Source organism: Dasypus novemcinctus, chromosome 10 (assembly GCF_030445035.2).
Source record: "Dasypus novemcinctus isolate mDasNov1 chromosome 10, mDasNov1.1.hap2, whole genome shotgun sequence".
NCBI lineage: Eukaryota > Metazoa > Chordata > Mammalia > Cingulata > Dasypodidae > Dasypus > Dasypus novemcinctus.
Genome location: NC_080682.1, coordinates 80,679,512 through 80,694,832, shown reverse-complemented (window position 1 = coordinate 80,694,832; position 15,321 = coordinate 80,679,512). Strand labels below are relative to the sequence as shown.

Here is a 15,321-nt window from a genome sequence, read left to right as displayed (position 1 = left end):
ACAGCCTTTTAAACACAAGTCTTGTCTGCTTTTAGTCCTGGGAGCTGGAGCTGCGTTTACTGAAGTAATGCATTTGGTTGGGCTGCCAAGCTCATTTAACTCACCCCTGATGAAGAGGAACACTCACTAAGTGCCTTCCACGTCTGTTTACTCAGGGCCAGGGAGACTGGATGATTTCCCCTGAACGTTTAGAATGGTGATTTGAGGGACTGGTAGGCAACCCATTTAATATAGATCTTGGGGGAGAGAACCCTCCCAGAAGCCCCTACCAGTTTGCTTCTAGAACTGTCTTCTCTCTCAGAAGCAGATTTTTTATCGCCCTTCTATTCTCACGTGGTTTTCCCTTTAATGAGAAAAGCAAGCATGCTAAGTCTCCTGTGGGCAGCAATATTCTCTTTCGAATGGAATTCTCTTGACCTTATAGGATCCTGTCAAGAGCTAGGTCTAACACTGTCTCAGTAAAGGGGATAAGAGATAAAAATTAAATCTCAGCTAGTAGGGACTTGGCTACACCCAGAAGGTTTGGTGCAGTGAAGTGGAATGAGATATTATCAGAGTATAATGTCTATCAACTCTTTCTCCTTCCCCCACCCTCAGGTGCCACAAATCCATACACAGAAGCTAACTACAAACCAACTTTTCTGTCAGATGATGAATTGAAGCACCTTATTCTCAGGGTATGTTGCAAATATGGGCTTGTTTTACACAGTATTTATTTTTATAAATCTCAGAATTAAGTACCACTATGTGAGAATTTGATGTTTCAACACAGCTTTTCTCAGCCCACTTCCTCTTTTTTTTCCTCATCTTTATCTTACCATTTGGGCAGCCTTCATACTCCTGCCTCAAGACCTTTCTCCTCCTCTTCTAACCTTGGTTAGGCAAAAATTGAAGGTCTATGCTACTGTGGTTTTAAAACAGAAGAAGTAGGATTTTGTTTAAAAAAATAGGATGTAATTAAGAATTACATTCCTATATGAAGGTTTTTAGAAAGAGACTGAAACTGAAAACAACTGAGAATTTCTCTTATCCTTACTTAACCACTGGCACAAAAAGATCCACCCAATCTTTACACCAAAATCCCATTGAAACGACACGACTTCCAAAGACTTGGTGGACCAAAGAGGACAGTAAATGGAAGAGGTGTATGCTTTCACTTGTTTTAGTTTAGTCTCTGCTGAGTCTCTGCAGAGACCCACTGGGGGACATCATGGAAACTTGTTGGCCTTTGGGCAGAATTAGGACTGCACGGGACTCTGGGCCATGCTACTGTGTAGAGTGAGATTAACTTGAAAATCGAAGGTAAAGGAACTGGATTTAGAAACATATCCTCTTGCAAATTATAAAAGAAAAAATGTAGTTACTGAAAGGACTGATACCTGCCCACCAGGGCCGACCTCGCTTGCTGAGCTCCCCCACAGAACCTTAGCATGCTTCTTTGAGCAGCAGTTTGCAAAGCCCCAGGATAGAGGGCAGTCCAGCTGGATTTTCTCATCATTACTCACTTTTAACTCATCCTGGCTTCGGGTCCTCTCTAAGTCTTGGCCTACCTGCTCATGTCAGTATTCTCTAGCCAGCCCTTCCATGTTAGCCCCCAGTATGTGCTATATCAAACTGTAAGGTTTTCAGCTGCAAGGAACAGAAGACCTAACGAACAGGATTCCACTCCTCAAATAGAGCAGGTCCCGAGGTCGACTGTGTGGCAGCTCAGTGATGTCACGGCAGGAACCTGGGCTCTTCCTGTCTTCTCACACCACCATCCTCATGCTAGCTTCATCCTCAAGGTAGCAGGATGGCTGCTGCAGGTCCAGGTATCCAGGCCAATCAGATAAAGGGGTAGAGGAGGGTCTAGGCCAGGTGTCTCTCTTATCAGGAAAGAGTTTGCTTTCTTAGAAGCCCAATAGTGTACTTCAGCTTGCCCAGAATGGGTCACCTGGTCACCTCTCACTCCAGGGCAGTTTTCAGAAGCAAGGATTTAGGTGTTCCAGCCTCCATAGATTAGAGACAGGCAAGAGGGAAGGGGACTGGGTACGGGTGCTGTCTTGGTTAGCTAACAGCATTTGCCACACACATTTTCCAGAGGTCACATCAGGTTAGTAATAGATGTCCCTTGAGAAAAATCTCTCATACCCCAATATAGTACTTCACCTCCAGTTTGACCAGCCTGGGGTTGAATGGGGCTGGTGTCTTATTAGTCTCTCATTTGGGGAGTCTCCAGTACTGCCCCTCCCCAACTTTCCTGTACCAGAATTATTGTTTCTACCTTGTGTGGGCACAGTTAGTTTTTTGAACTTAAGGAAGGGCTTCTCTTTTTTTCTGTCAAAATCCAGTTTAGCAGGTGGTCCTATGTTCCAGTCTGTCATTAGCAAGCTTTTGAAGCTTCGTGTGAGTTGTAGGTCTCATAGGCACGCCTCCTGTGTTTTTTATTTTTCATTCACTAATTCAACAAACACTTCTGAGTACTTACTGTAGGCATGACAGTATTCTAGGAACACCTAGGCTAGTGGTAAACATATTTTATCTAGGATGGAGCCAAGGCTTCCCAACAAGTTAGTGATGGTCTTTTGGTTACCGCTCTCAGAACAGTTTTCCAGACACCCAGCACTGCTCCCACTTTCCAGCTTTTTCATAAAGATGTCCCTGTTCTCTGGGAGAACTTGCTGAAGTGAAGACATAAACTCGGTGCAGTACAGTCACACAGGGCTCCATGCTCCAAAGGGCCCTGTGCTTGGTTTAATGCTCTGTTTTTTTACCATCTTTAAAATCCTGATTTGTGAATAAGGGTCCCTGAATTTTGATTTTGTGCTGGGCCCTGCAAATTATGTAGCTGGTCCTGGCTGCCATACCATTTGATCCCCATCCCCACCCCTACCCCCTTTTGCTTTTTTGAAAAAAAAGTTTAGAAAAGCAAATCCTTTTCTTTTGCCAAGGACAGATGCTTAATAATAATTGTATATTTGCTTCTTTTCTAAATAATTTCCTATCAGATGCCAACATTTGTCTGGGTATGGAACAAGGATTCTGATGCTGTTCTGCTCTTCTTTTACATACAGCACCAGTAGGGGTGGTCTTTCCCTGAGGAAACTTTTCTCACCTCTCTGGCACATGTCAGAGGCTGTGAAAACACTGTGCAATCCCTTGCCACTTCCAGATGCCCAGGCCCCAGGACTTTGCTTCAACAGAAGGCAGGGTCCACTCCGATGGTATTGGAGCAGTTTGGCAGCAGGAACTGGACTTCCACTATTCCCCACCAACATGAATCTCGCTGCTTTCTTCACTAAATGCTTTCAAAGTTCTTTAATAAAATGTGTGTCAGGCATCAGACCACCTGTAATGTCTACATACTCTCCTTCTATTTTAAAAACTAGGCCACCATACCAGAATTTCTGTGTCATTTAATAGCTAGCACCATCTTCTGCAAGAGTGCACCTGCTGCTTTTCCTTGTGGCGCCGAGGTGCTCATAGGTTCTCACAGCCTCTGCTCTTCAGATGCCCCTCAGTCCCGGCTTCTTCACCTCATCGTTTGCCAGAGTGAGGTAGAGTCAGAGTGTTTAGAGCCTCATCTGCGTTGACTGTATTCCCTGACCTTTGTAACTTACTCTTTTGCCCCTGGATGTGTTGAAATCTGCTTTGTTCCTGTCACCTATTCATGCCTGACTCTGCCCAGCATTCCCACCAAGATGTCACAGTCACTTTCTTCCCAGGCACCTTTTCTGCCACGTCACTACATCAGCGAAGAGCCTCAAAACACTTTTTTGTTAGATGTAAGATTGTCTGCAAGGCAAATGAGGAAGTTATTAATACCCCTTTTTTGACAGAATGAGGCTTCCAGCAGATGGTGCTTAGAAAATTGCTTCCCCCTCACTGTCATCTCTTGCCCCTGGGCCCGCTTAGGGACCTAACTTAGAAAGGAATCATCCCTAGCTACCTCCTGGCTGGGTGGCCTGCCATGTTCTCTGATGGCAATAATGATTCTGTTCCACTCTTGCTCACTTCTTTTATCCCAGCCCAAGTGCATGCATCATTCTTTTGCCTGCTGACACATGTATTCATTTCCTACTTCTTTGAATAAACTACATTTGGGCCCTGTTGTAGAAAAGGGAGAAGAGTTTTTCTAGACTTTTCTGAAAAACAGACTGAGGACTAGTGAATAAAACCAGATGGCAAACCATTGTGTATTAAACCACGGGAACAGAGTCATAAGAGCAAGTATGCGAAAGAGTGGGCAAGCACCCTCCTCATCACAAGGGAAAAAACCGCCCCAGCAGGAGCTCAGTGGTTATCCATCTGGACGGTTGTAGATAGGATTCTTGCACAGGTAGACAAAATATCCTACATGTCAGTTACTAGAGCTTTGGTGTTTACCTGCTTTGGTCTCTCCACCAAATATTGTCCTGTGTCTATATATTTATTGGCACTTTAGAGTATTTGAAGTGAAGAAGGGGTAAGAAGAATCCAAGGAGAAAACTAGGCTTTGCTTTTCCTGTCTCACCTAGGATACAAACGGCCCAGCCCTGCAACAAGGGATAATATTTGAGCGTCATGGTTGTCAACCATGTGTATGTTAGAATCACCTGGGGGAGGGGTTAAAGCAAAACCAGTGAGCAGGCTCCACCCGGAGCTCCCAAGGGGGCCCAGGCATCAACTTAAAATAAAACAAAAAACCCAGTACTATGAATGTTGATAACCCCTGTTCTCTTAGAAAGCTCCTTGTAAATGGAGCTGTTTAAGAGGAGGACAGATGGTGGTCAAAGTACTGGAGAGGTGATTCAAATCATAAAATTTACTTCCTGTCTTAAATTCTCTGATTCTATATAATAGAGTTGTTATAATTAGGTTCAATAAAATATGCTTTCTGCAGACCTTCACACAATTAAAAGAAAATTCTTAAGCTGAATTCTGCTTTGAAAGAGGACTCACCTTAAGTGGACTTTACCTGTAGGCTTTATTTATTTATTTTTTTAAACACGAAGATTTATTTATTTTTTTATTATTTTTTTTAAAGATTTATTTTATTTATTTTTAATTCCCCCCCTCCCCCGTTATCTGTTCTCTGTGTCTATTTGCTGCATCTTGTTTCTTTGTCCGCTTCTGTTGTCGTCAGCTGCACGGGAAGTGTGGGCGGCGCCATTCCTGGACAGGCTGCACTTTCTTTTGCCCTGGGCGGCTCTCCTTATGGGGCTCTCCTTGCACGTAGGGCTCCCCTACGCGGGGGACACCCCTGCATGGTAGGGCACTCCTCGCGCGCTTCAGCACTGCGCATGGGCCAGCTCCACACGGGTCAAGGAGGCCCGGGGTTTGAACCGCGGACCTCCCATGTGGTAGACAGACGCCCTAACCACTGGGCCAAGTCCGTTTCCCTACCTGTAGTCTTTAGACGATGGTCTGTGTGTGTGTGTATCTGCCTTGGAGAGAATCTTAGGTTCATAAGGAGTTTGTTTTAAGTATCCTGTTAGTAGGATATCAGTGAAACTGTGAGTGTTCCTGAGCTTTGGATACTTAGAAAATAAATCTTTGATTTGCTATCAGAGTGCTTACAAATTATATTTCCTAAAGTGTGATAAATTGATTATCCATTTCTCCTAATTAGGCAGCAGATGGATTTTTATTTGTCGTAGGATGTGACCGAGGGAAGATACTATTTGTCTCAGAGTCTGTCTTTAAGATCCTCAACTACAGCCAGGTATGATTCACTCCTCTGTGTGTAGAGGGCAGCCACACGGGAATCAAATGTCACCCCGGTTTTCAGAATCATTGTAGTGCACAAATTACACGTGAAAAACTTACATTGTTTGTCCTTTTAAATCCTTCTTCCAGAAAAACTTTAACTTTTTAACAGAGAAATGAATTTCAATTTGGAAACGTCTTTTAATATGTTCCATTTCCCACCCTCCATTGGAAGGTTTATGTTCTGATCAACAGCTTCATAATTTTGTTGATGCTTCAAAATTAATATCCTACAACTACAGGGTGGCAGAGGGGGCTATCTGACAAGGGAAGAAGATGGGCCAGTAATATAATACCAGAGAAGAAGAAAGTTGGGAATGTTCCCCATACTGTTTGCAATGATGTCACTTCTTAACTGAGTCATTTTGGCAAGTCACATAGCCTGTTGTATATCAGTTTCCTATGAAAAATGACTCTGCTTATCCATACCTTATATGATTATTTGTAGGATCAAATAATGTTAACATTTATGAGAGCCCTTAGAACGGAGTTTTTCCCTTATTATGCCCATAGAGTTTTCATTCATTCATTCATTCACACACTGTATTTGCCTGGAAGTGTGGTAGGCAGGAGAATTGAAGAATCAAAATAACATTTGTATAAATTAGAATTAATGTAGCATTTAACTTTTCCAAAATGTTTTGCTGCTTTTAGTCTCAGAGCAGAGTTATGGAGGAAATTTTTATCATCTCTTTAACAAACGAGGAGACTGAGGCATACAGGGTGACGTGACTTGCTTCAGAATGGAGAGGCTTAATGACAGAGCTTTAGTCAGAACCCTTGCCCTACATTCCTTATTTGGAGCTCTTAGAGGGGAATGTATGGGAATCACAAATAAATAAAGAGTATGTATAGCCAAAATATGTGTGCCTTAGAGGAGCATGAACTATTTATATAACTGAAGCTTCTTTTTTGCCCACGTTTTCAAAATCAACCACTGAGGTCTCATTTATTGCACCTATATCTAGACAAAGTGGTTGGACATTTGTACACGTTCAAGTATGAAATATTTCAAATGATCACGCTTAGAAGTATGAAATACAGGAAGAGGATGACAGACTTTGAACACTTGTTGGATAATCTATATTCCACATGCTGTTTACTTGTAATTTATAACATTTCATCCCCACAGAATGATCTGATTGGTCAGAGTTTGTTTGACTACCTGCATCCTAAAGATATCGCCAAAGTCAAGGAGCAGCTCTCCTCCTCTGACACTGCACCACGAGAACGGCTAATAGATGCAAAAAGTGAGTACAGAAGAAGGTGATCGGCATTTCCTTAGCTCTATGTGCATAGTACAGCCTCAGGGGGCCACTGAGTGCAGGGCAGAGAGCAGGATGTGTGGTCATGTCGGCCTCTCAGTTTCTAACTCCCTGCCCCTTATCTGGGCCACAGGTGTTTTCTTCGGCTAAATGAAATTATTTATGTCTTTTGTGTTTGTTTTTGTTTTGTTTTACGTAAAGGAAAAAAAATCCACAGTGTCCAGATTTATTGAGAAGAAGAGGAGGTACTTTAACCTGGTTCTTTCTTATTTTTAGTCATTTTCTTCCATAATCTAGAAATTACCAATTGTTTCCTCTGAGTTTGAAGGGCTCATAACTGCTTGATTTGTTCTCCCAGAATTGGCTTTATTGCCTCTGAATTGCACACATGTGGCCTCAGAAGATAAAAGTAAAAAAACTTCAAATATACAAATTTGATGTTTCCTTGGCCAAACTGGCACCTCATTAGATCAGCTTCCCCTCCTGGCTTCCCTCTTGTGGCAGTGGAACCACCATTCCCATTCTCACCACACTTCCTGCTCCCACAGCCCATCCTGGGCCCCCTGCAAGGCCACAGTAGCCCTCCTCTCCTTCAGTCCTGTGGGAGGCTGTGCATTCCCACCGTTGAGTGTAGACTCAGGGGCCAGACTGCCTGGACTCAAGTCCTGGCTCCACCATTCGCTCACTGTGGGGCCTTGGGCAAGTTACTTAGCCTTTCTGTTCTTCCGTTTCCTCATCTCCAAAGTAGTACCTGTTTCAGTGGGTTGTTGTGAGGATTAACTCCATTAATATACTGTAGCACATGTGGAGCAGTTCCCGGCACTTAAGCACAGTTATCAGTGCTGGCTTAACAGCTTTCTCCTTGGCCCAGTGCCATCACGGCCTAACCAGTCTCCTGCTTTCAAGCTTTCCATATTCATCCCTGGAGAGAAACAGCCCTTTAAACATTCTCTTGATTAAGTCACTACTCTTTTAACGAAATGTGAAATGTGGCCCCTGGTGCCTATTGCCTTTTGTAGTCTGGCCCTAAAATTTTTTAGGCAACTTAAGGAGAAAAAGAGGAATGGTGATTGGTCCTTGGCTTTGAGGCCTTTACTACGTAGTCAGGAAGACAAGCAGATAGACGGCAGCACCCTAGATAAGCAGCCGTAGAAATAGTACCAGGCACAGAGAACGGGATGATTCATTCTGGTGTGGGCGTGAGGATAGGCACCACCGAGAGCATGACAGCGGAGATGACAAATTAGTGTCTGCCAGGTGATCAAGGGAGGAAATGAGCAAAGGAAATCATTTGGGGGTGGTGTCGAGGTGTGGAACTGTTTTCTGCTTGGTGCTGATGGAGCAAAGCGGGCAGGGGAGAGGGTGCTGGCCGCAGAGACCTTTTCATCAGAATCTGAAGGGCTCTGAGCCAGGCAGGGCAGGCTGACTGGTATTTTGGGATGGCCACTAAGGTGGCACTGTGGAGGGAATGGGAGGAGTTGAAGCCCGTCAGGAGCCCTCTGCGTGACTGGTCCCATGTGGCCTGGGGTGCTCTTTACATCCAGGTCTGACTTGTAGGGCCCAGCTTCTGCACTGACAGTAGTAGTCAGTGTTTCTTAAGGAGTGTACATCAAATTCACCAGGGGAGGTCAGGCTCAACCTCCAGAGATTCTAATTCAGTTGGTCTAGGACAGCACTGTCAAAAAGAAACCTAAAGCAAGCCACAAATATGAGTCACATGTGTCATTTTAAATTTTCTGGTGATCACATAAAAAAGTAAAAATAAATGTAAAATCAACTTTGATACTGTATTTTTATTATAACCAAATAAATCCAAAATATTATTTTAACCTGTAGTAATTATAAAAAATTAATGAGGTCATTATATATATATATATAGGACTGATCTTTCAAATTTTGGGTGTCTTTCACACAGCAAATCTCCTTTTAGACTAGTGATATTTCAAGTGCTCAGTAGCTACATGTGGCTGGTGGCTACCATATTGGATAGTGCAGAACTAGAATGGGGTCCAAGAATCTCTATGTTGATAAGGCATCAAGGGGATTCTGACAGACAACCAGGTTGGGAACTTAAGGCAGTCCTGCTTCCTCCTTTCCATTCTAATATCCAGATCTTGCTTATCCTTCAAATCCCAGCCCAAGCTCTTCATTTTCTGGAAAGCCTTCCCCCAAGAGCACCAGCTGATATCAGACTTTCCTCATCTGGAAAGCACAGCTTGTCTTTGCTATTTATTTGACACTAATCATGTATCACCTTGAAATTGTTGTTAATCTTTTCATGGTGCATTTCCATTTCCCTTTCTCAGGCATCAGCTCTTGTTGGTCAGAAACCCCAGGCTGTAATTCTTCTTACGGCACCTAGTCCACTTGTCCAGTACCTGCATTCTTCATGACCTGTAAACATTTAGAGACCAACAATACACCTATCCATATTGCATCTTTCATGGCCTAAACTGAGGAGAAATGTTATTCTCATGTTGTCATTATAAAACAGTGAAGCAAGAAAGATAAGGCTCTGTTCAAGGCCACACTCCCCCTCTGGAGACACCACCACTCTCAGTTCATCACATTTTGTGTATTGATTTGCAGCTGGACTTCCAGTTAAAACAGATATAACCCCTGGGCCATCTCGATTATGTTCTGGAGCACGGCGTTCTTTCTTCTGTAGGATGAAGTGTAACAGGCCTTCAGTAAAGGTTGAAGATAAGGACTTCCCCTCCACCTGCTCGAAGAAAAAAGGTAACTTTTTAACAGTTCTTTAAAATCACATTACAGGTGAGGCTTCCTTTCTATGGTGGCGGTCTCAGCAGGGTGTTGGGTCAGAGGTTCCTAGCTGGCCAGAGCAGCAGGTCCCAGGATTGCAGCCAGTACCCCCTGTTCCCTTTAGGGTTTGGGGCTCTTGAGATATAGGAGAGAGAGCTGAGAGACCCTGACACGTTGTCATGATGACAGAGATTTGTAGGGAGGGCTCTTCTTTTAAGTTCTGTTTGTTTTAGTTTTGGTTGGGAAGAAATATTCTCAGCCACAATGCTAACTGCCTCCTGGGTACCCCACCAAACCACCAAAATTATTCTTGCTAATTTCCCCCATGATCTTTGTGTTGTTAAAAGCAATGAACTCTTATTGTTTTTCTTCCTACTGGACTTCTTCTTCCTTTTTTTTTTTTTTTAATGATTGAGACTTTCTCTTTAGTTGCCAATTAATTACCCTTTTTTAAAATTCCCCACCCCAGTCCCCCTAAGATGACTCCCTTGTCTGTCTGCTTGTTGTCTGCTCATCTTCTTTAGGAGGCACTGGGAACTGAATCTGGGACCTCCCATGTGGGAGGCAAGTGCCCAACCACTTGAGCCACTTCCACTCCCTGCTGGTTGCATCATCTGTTGGTTGCAACATCTGTTCATTGCAGTGTCTACTCATTGAGGCAGTTGCAACACCTGTTGCTTGTGGCATTGCTCATCTTCTTTAGGAGGCACCGGGAACTGAACCTGGGACCTTCCATGTGGGAGGTGGGCACCCAATTGTTTGAGCAATATCTGCTCCCTCTTCTTCCTTCCTGACATGTTCTCTTCCCTAGGATTCCAATGTACTACATTCTTCTTGTCTCCCCTGCCTCCTACTACCCCATACTTTGTTCCTCGTTCCTTTCACTTCTGTTCCTCCTCTGTCCTGGGTAGGTTTCTCTTCTCTCTACACTCAATCTATAGGTAATATCAATCCCTTTACTTTAAATGTAATTTTTATACCAGTAACTTCCAAGTTTATATTTCTAGCCAAGATTTTTCCTTTGAACTGTAGGTCCATCACTAAACTGTTTATTAATTCTACTTGTTTGGATATCTCAGGGGCATCTCAAGCATGACATATTATAAAAGCAACCACTTGAACTTCACCTTTAGTGTAAATAGTGCCCCCATCATTTGTTCATGCTAGAGGCACCCTTGCCCACTGCTTCACTCTGCCCCTGAACCAGTCAGCTACTAAGTCCTACCACAGTGAATGACATTAACAGAAGTTATCTGAAATCTGTTTATCCATCTCTGAATTTGCCATATCATTCTGATCCAGGCAGTCATCAGCTTTCACCAGGTCTGGTACAGTAAGCGCTGTGTGCTTCCACCGCTCCATATAGCAGCCAAAATGGTCATTGTAAAAGCACATCTTATCAATCTCCTGTTTAAAATTCTTCAGTGTTTCTCAGACTTGAAGCTTGGTAAACATCCCATAAGGGTTTATTTGTTGTTGAAGTCCACAGACCCACCACACTTAATGTGCCCCAAATTGAAATCTTTCCCCCTTCTCCTCTAAAACATGCCTCCTATTCTGTCTTCTCTGAGTCAGTGAAGGACGCCAGCAGCCACCCAAGCCAGAAAAGGTGGAGTTATCCTCATTTTATGTCTTTTCTTTAACCCTTGTATTCATTCTAAATCCCAGTAGTTTTACCTCAGAAATGTCTCCTGTCCCCTTCCCCTGCCTTCTCAGTTTCCCCACACCCCCATAGCGTCTCACTCTGTTGTTGCCTTCTAACCAGGCTTCTTATTGCTGACTTCTATACTTTTTTAATTCTCTCCCCCCCCACCCCCCCCACCCCCCCCCCCGCAGTTGTCTGCTCTCTGTGTCCATTCGCTGTGTTCTTCTGTGACTGCTTCTATCCTTATCAGCAGCACCGGGAATCTGTATCTCTTTTTGTTGCGTCATCTTATGTCAGCTCTCCATGTGTGCAGTGCCATTCCTGGGCAGGCTGCACTTTCTTTTGCGCTGGGCGGCTCTCCTTATGGGGCACACTCCTTGCACGTGGGGCTCACCTATGCGGGGGACACCCCTGAGTGGCACGGCACTCCTTGTGCGCATCAGCACTGTGCACACGGGACCCAGCTGCACACGGGTCAAGGAGGCCCAAGGTTTAAACTGCAGACCTCCCGTGTGGTAGACGGACACCCTATCCATTGGGCCAAGTCCACTTCCCTCTATACTTTTTCAGTTCACCTATTACTTTGTTACTAGGACACCCAAACAGCAATAGTGATTCAGTTTTGCTGTTTTCTCATTTAAATACTTTCAAAAGCTCTGCATTTCCTCTCTGAAGGCCAAAACATTTATTAGCTAATAATCCTAGGCCCTTATAATCTGCCTCCTAACTCTGTGTCCCTCTTTACTTCAACCACATGGAGCTCTTTGCTCTTTCCTGTGTAGGATGTACCTCTATGCCTTTACAGATTCTGTCCCCTTAGCCAATGTTCATATTTCTCAATCTGCATCCTAAATTCATTTTCTATGGAACCTTCCTCTCCCACTTAGATTTAGACACACCTTCTTGATAGATGTAATGCCCTTGCTATAACTGGCCCTACTAAACACATATGACATTGGATGATGAGTAGCTATTTTTCTGTCTGCTGCTCTTGCTAGATTCCCACTTCTGGAGACTGAGGCCTCGTTTTATGTTTTTTGACTCCCTACTCACGACCTATACCATTGGCTGCCTTTCCCTCCATGCCCCAAAGCCAGCACTGACACTAACCATGGACTTTGCTTTCTAGCAGATCGAAAAAGCTTCTGCACAATCCACAGCACAGGCTATTTGAAAAGCTGGCCACCCACAAAAATGGGACTAGATGAAGACAACGAACCAGACAACGAGGGGTGTAACCTCAGCTGCCTTGTCGCAATTGGACGACTGCATTCTCATGTGGTTCCACAGCCAGTGAATGGGGAAATCAGGGTGAAATCTATGGAATATGTTTCTCGGCATGCAATAGATGGGAAATTTGTTTTTGTAGACCAGAGGTAAGAATCTGCTTGCTACCCCTAAGCAATAATGGTAGAAGAATTTCAACACTGAGTAAAATGGGAAAGAATGGGCCACCAGTTGGCTTTTCTAATGATAAAGAAAAAAGATTGGGGGTCTCTGCTAAAAAATGAGGCTTATTAGGATATCATCATAAATACAGAGATTTTTCTGGCATGTAGAAGATGTTAGTTAAGTGGGGTGGTTTGATGTTTATGGCCAAAAGGGCAATAGCAGGTGTAGCATGTATCTGAACTTACGGAGTATTCAAGATCCTTACCCTGACTGGATTTCATAGGACTTAGCAAAGATGCTCTAGTCCAGAACTGTCCTGTACAGTAGTCATTAACTTCATATAGCTACTTAAATTTTAATTTAATCAATTAAAATTAAATGATTTAGTTCCTTAGCCTCCCTAACATCTTTCAAGTACTTAAAAGCCTCAAGTGGCTAGTGACACAGTTAAAGAACATTTTCATCATCACAGAAAATTCTATTGGACAATATTGATCTAGTTCAACCTCCTCATTTTATGGATAAGGTAACGGAGGCCCAATCTGGGACTGGTCTCCAGGATTCAGTGTTTAATAGTAGATTTAGGCTAAGGGTTATCTTCCTTAACAATATTCACAGGTTAATAATTTTTCTGGCTATAAGAGATAGTAAATGCTGGAAAATAAGTGAACTTCTCGGTCCTTGTGGCCCCAGCTGCTGGAGCTACTGGTGTTTGGTTATCCTGATAAAACGTAGGCAGTAAAAAGGAGAAACTTTGCACTGGGGTTTAGATTTCTACCACATTTTTATATAATGTGGTTACCATTTTAAAACCTCCTAAAATAGGATATCTCATGATAACAGGCTGAGAGGCTTCCTTGCTTTGTTTTCCTCTGTTTTTATAGCCTTGATTAAAAAGAAAAAGACTCACATAGTAAACATTCTGAAAATCCACCTAGGTTTTCTGCCTCTAGCTTTGACAGGCTTTATCTACCGTAAAGTTGGTGTTAATCATTGTAATGGCTTTCTCTTTTTAAACAAATTCCATTTAGGGCAACAGCTATTTTGGCATATTTACCACAAGAGCTTCTAGGTACATCGTGTTATGAATATTTTCACCAAGATGACATAGGACATCTTGCAGAATGTCATAGGCAAGGTAAGTTGGACTGTATGAAAGGTCTTAAGTTAAACATGTCCACTGCTTTTAGATTAGTCCATATAGCCTTCTGGAGAAATCTGTCCCCAGCCAGCCAAAACATCTGTGAGGAGTGGAGGCCAGTACTCTTAGTCACTGTTTGTCCCCTCACAGAATCCCCCATCCCTGACTGACTACCCAGTAGATTTCTGTACCCAGGCCAGAACAGTTTCTGGAAGGCCTTGAGAAAAAAGCCCAAATGCCTTCAACAGGCATTCAAGTCCCTCCACCTTCTGGCCCCAACCGCCCTCCTCTGTTCCACCTCTCATCCCTGCCACCTGTGTTCCAGCCACCTGAGGCTCTGATCATCCTCCTTTGTGTAGCATTCTCTCACTCCTCTCCCTGAGGCTAGAACTTATATCCTTTCTCCAGTGTGGCACACGGAAGGTGCTCATTCTGTGTCTGTGAGTGACCTCTATGGACTCAGATGTCCTAAAAATGAGATAAATGCTATACTGGTCTCAGGCTTTGTGATGGGGAATGAACATGACCCTTTGGACATTGCTTTCTCATTTGTTCACTTTGTACTTGATTCTAGTTAGATTTCTAGGGTGAAGTCAGGTTATTCCCTGGAGCCTTAACTTCTTAGACTCTAGAAAATAGTGACAGGTTTGCACATTAATTGAAGGGCTCCAAGACCCTCAGATATCACCTCTCTGTAGTGTTGACTTTAGCTCCCTTGGCTTATCCAAGAGTGATGACATCAGAACCTGGATACCGTTAGTGTTTGGTGTTGGTCTCCCTGCTAATTACATTTGTTTGAGGAAACAATATTCATGGTTTCTTTGCATTTTCAGTTTTACAGACGAGAGAAAAGATCACAACTAACTGCTATAAGTTTAAAATCAAAGATGGTTCTTTCATCACACTACGGAGTCGATGGTTCAGTTTCATGAACCCCTGGACCAAGGAAGTAGAATACATTGTCTCAACCAACACTGTTGTTTTGTAAGTGCTTTTCTTATCCCAGAAATTCCTTTGCTTTAAAGCGAGATGCCTTGGGCTCCTTACCTGGGGAAGAGGGTGCAGGCAACGGCCAGTGTCACATTCTTTAATGTCACCTTGTTAATATCCTGTGAAGAAACTGGCAGAAGCCAGAAAGGGTTGTCAGCAAAGGACAAGTTTCACTATTCATACCATGAAGGTTCTGGCTTGTGAAATTGCTCCAGGAAACAGGAACATTACCTTTCAGATAATGCACCCAGTCTTTGAATTCCACAGGCCCTGCAGATGGGCCATCTACTTTTACTGCTATAGAAGGGTCAACAATCCATATAAAGGCTCATATAGGTACCAGCTCATACTGGCCTTGGCTGAGGAAGGGCAGGTTGCTGTGTCCACCAGACTGGTGG

General features: G+C 43.5%; 1 protein-coding gene across 13 annotated transcripts in view; it reads left to right on the top strand.

Moving 5' to 3' along the window:
* The window catches only part of BMAL1 (basic helix-loop-helix ARNT like 1), a 108,943-nt gene that overhangs the window by 83,629 nt on the left and 9,993 nt on the right, over positions 1 to 15,321 (top strand). For 7 of the 13 annotated variants that reach the window (XM_004472534.5, XM_004472533.5, XM_004472531.4 and 4 more), the window contains 7 exons: positions 598 to 677; positions 5,591 to 5,683; positions 6,860 to 6,977; positions 9,582 to 9,731; positions 12,530 to 12,776; positions 13,824 to 13,930; positions 14,767 to 14,917. In XM_004472534.5, the coding sequence (XP_004472591.1) occupies positions 598 to 677; positions 5,591 to 5,683; positions 6,860 to 6,977; positions 9,582 to 9,731; positions 12,530 to 12,776; positions 13,824 to 13,930; positions 14,767 to 14,917 (946 nt within the window). The remainder of the gene's footprint in view (positions 1 to 597; positions 678 to 5,590; positions 5,684 to 6,859; positions 6,978 to 9,581; positions 9,732 to 12,529; positions 12,777 to 13,823; positions 13,931 to 14,766; positions 14,918 to 15,321) is intronic. The other 6 variants (XM_004472535.5, XM_023582806.3, XM_004472532.4 and 3 more) reach the window with 1 other exon arrangement.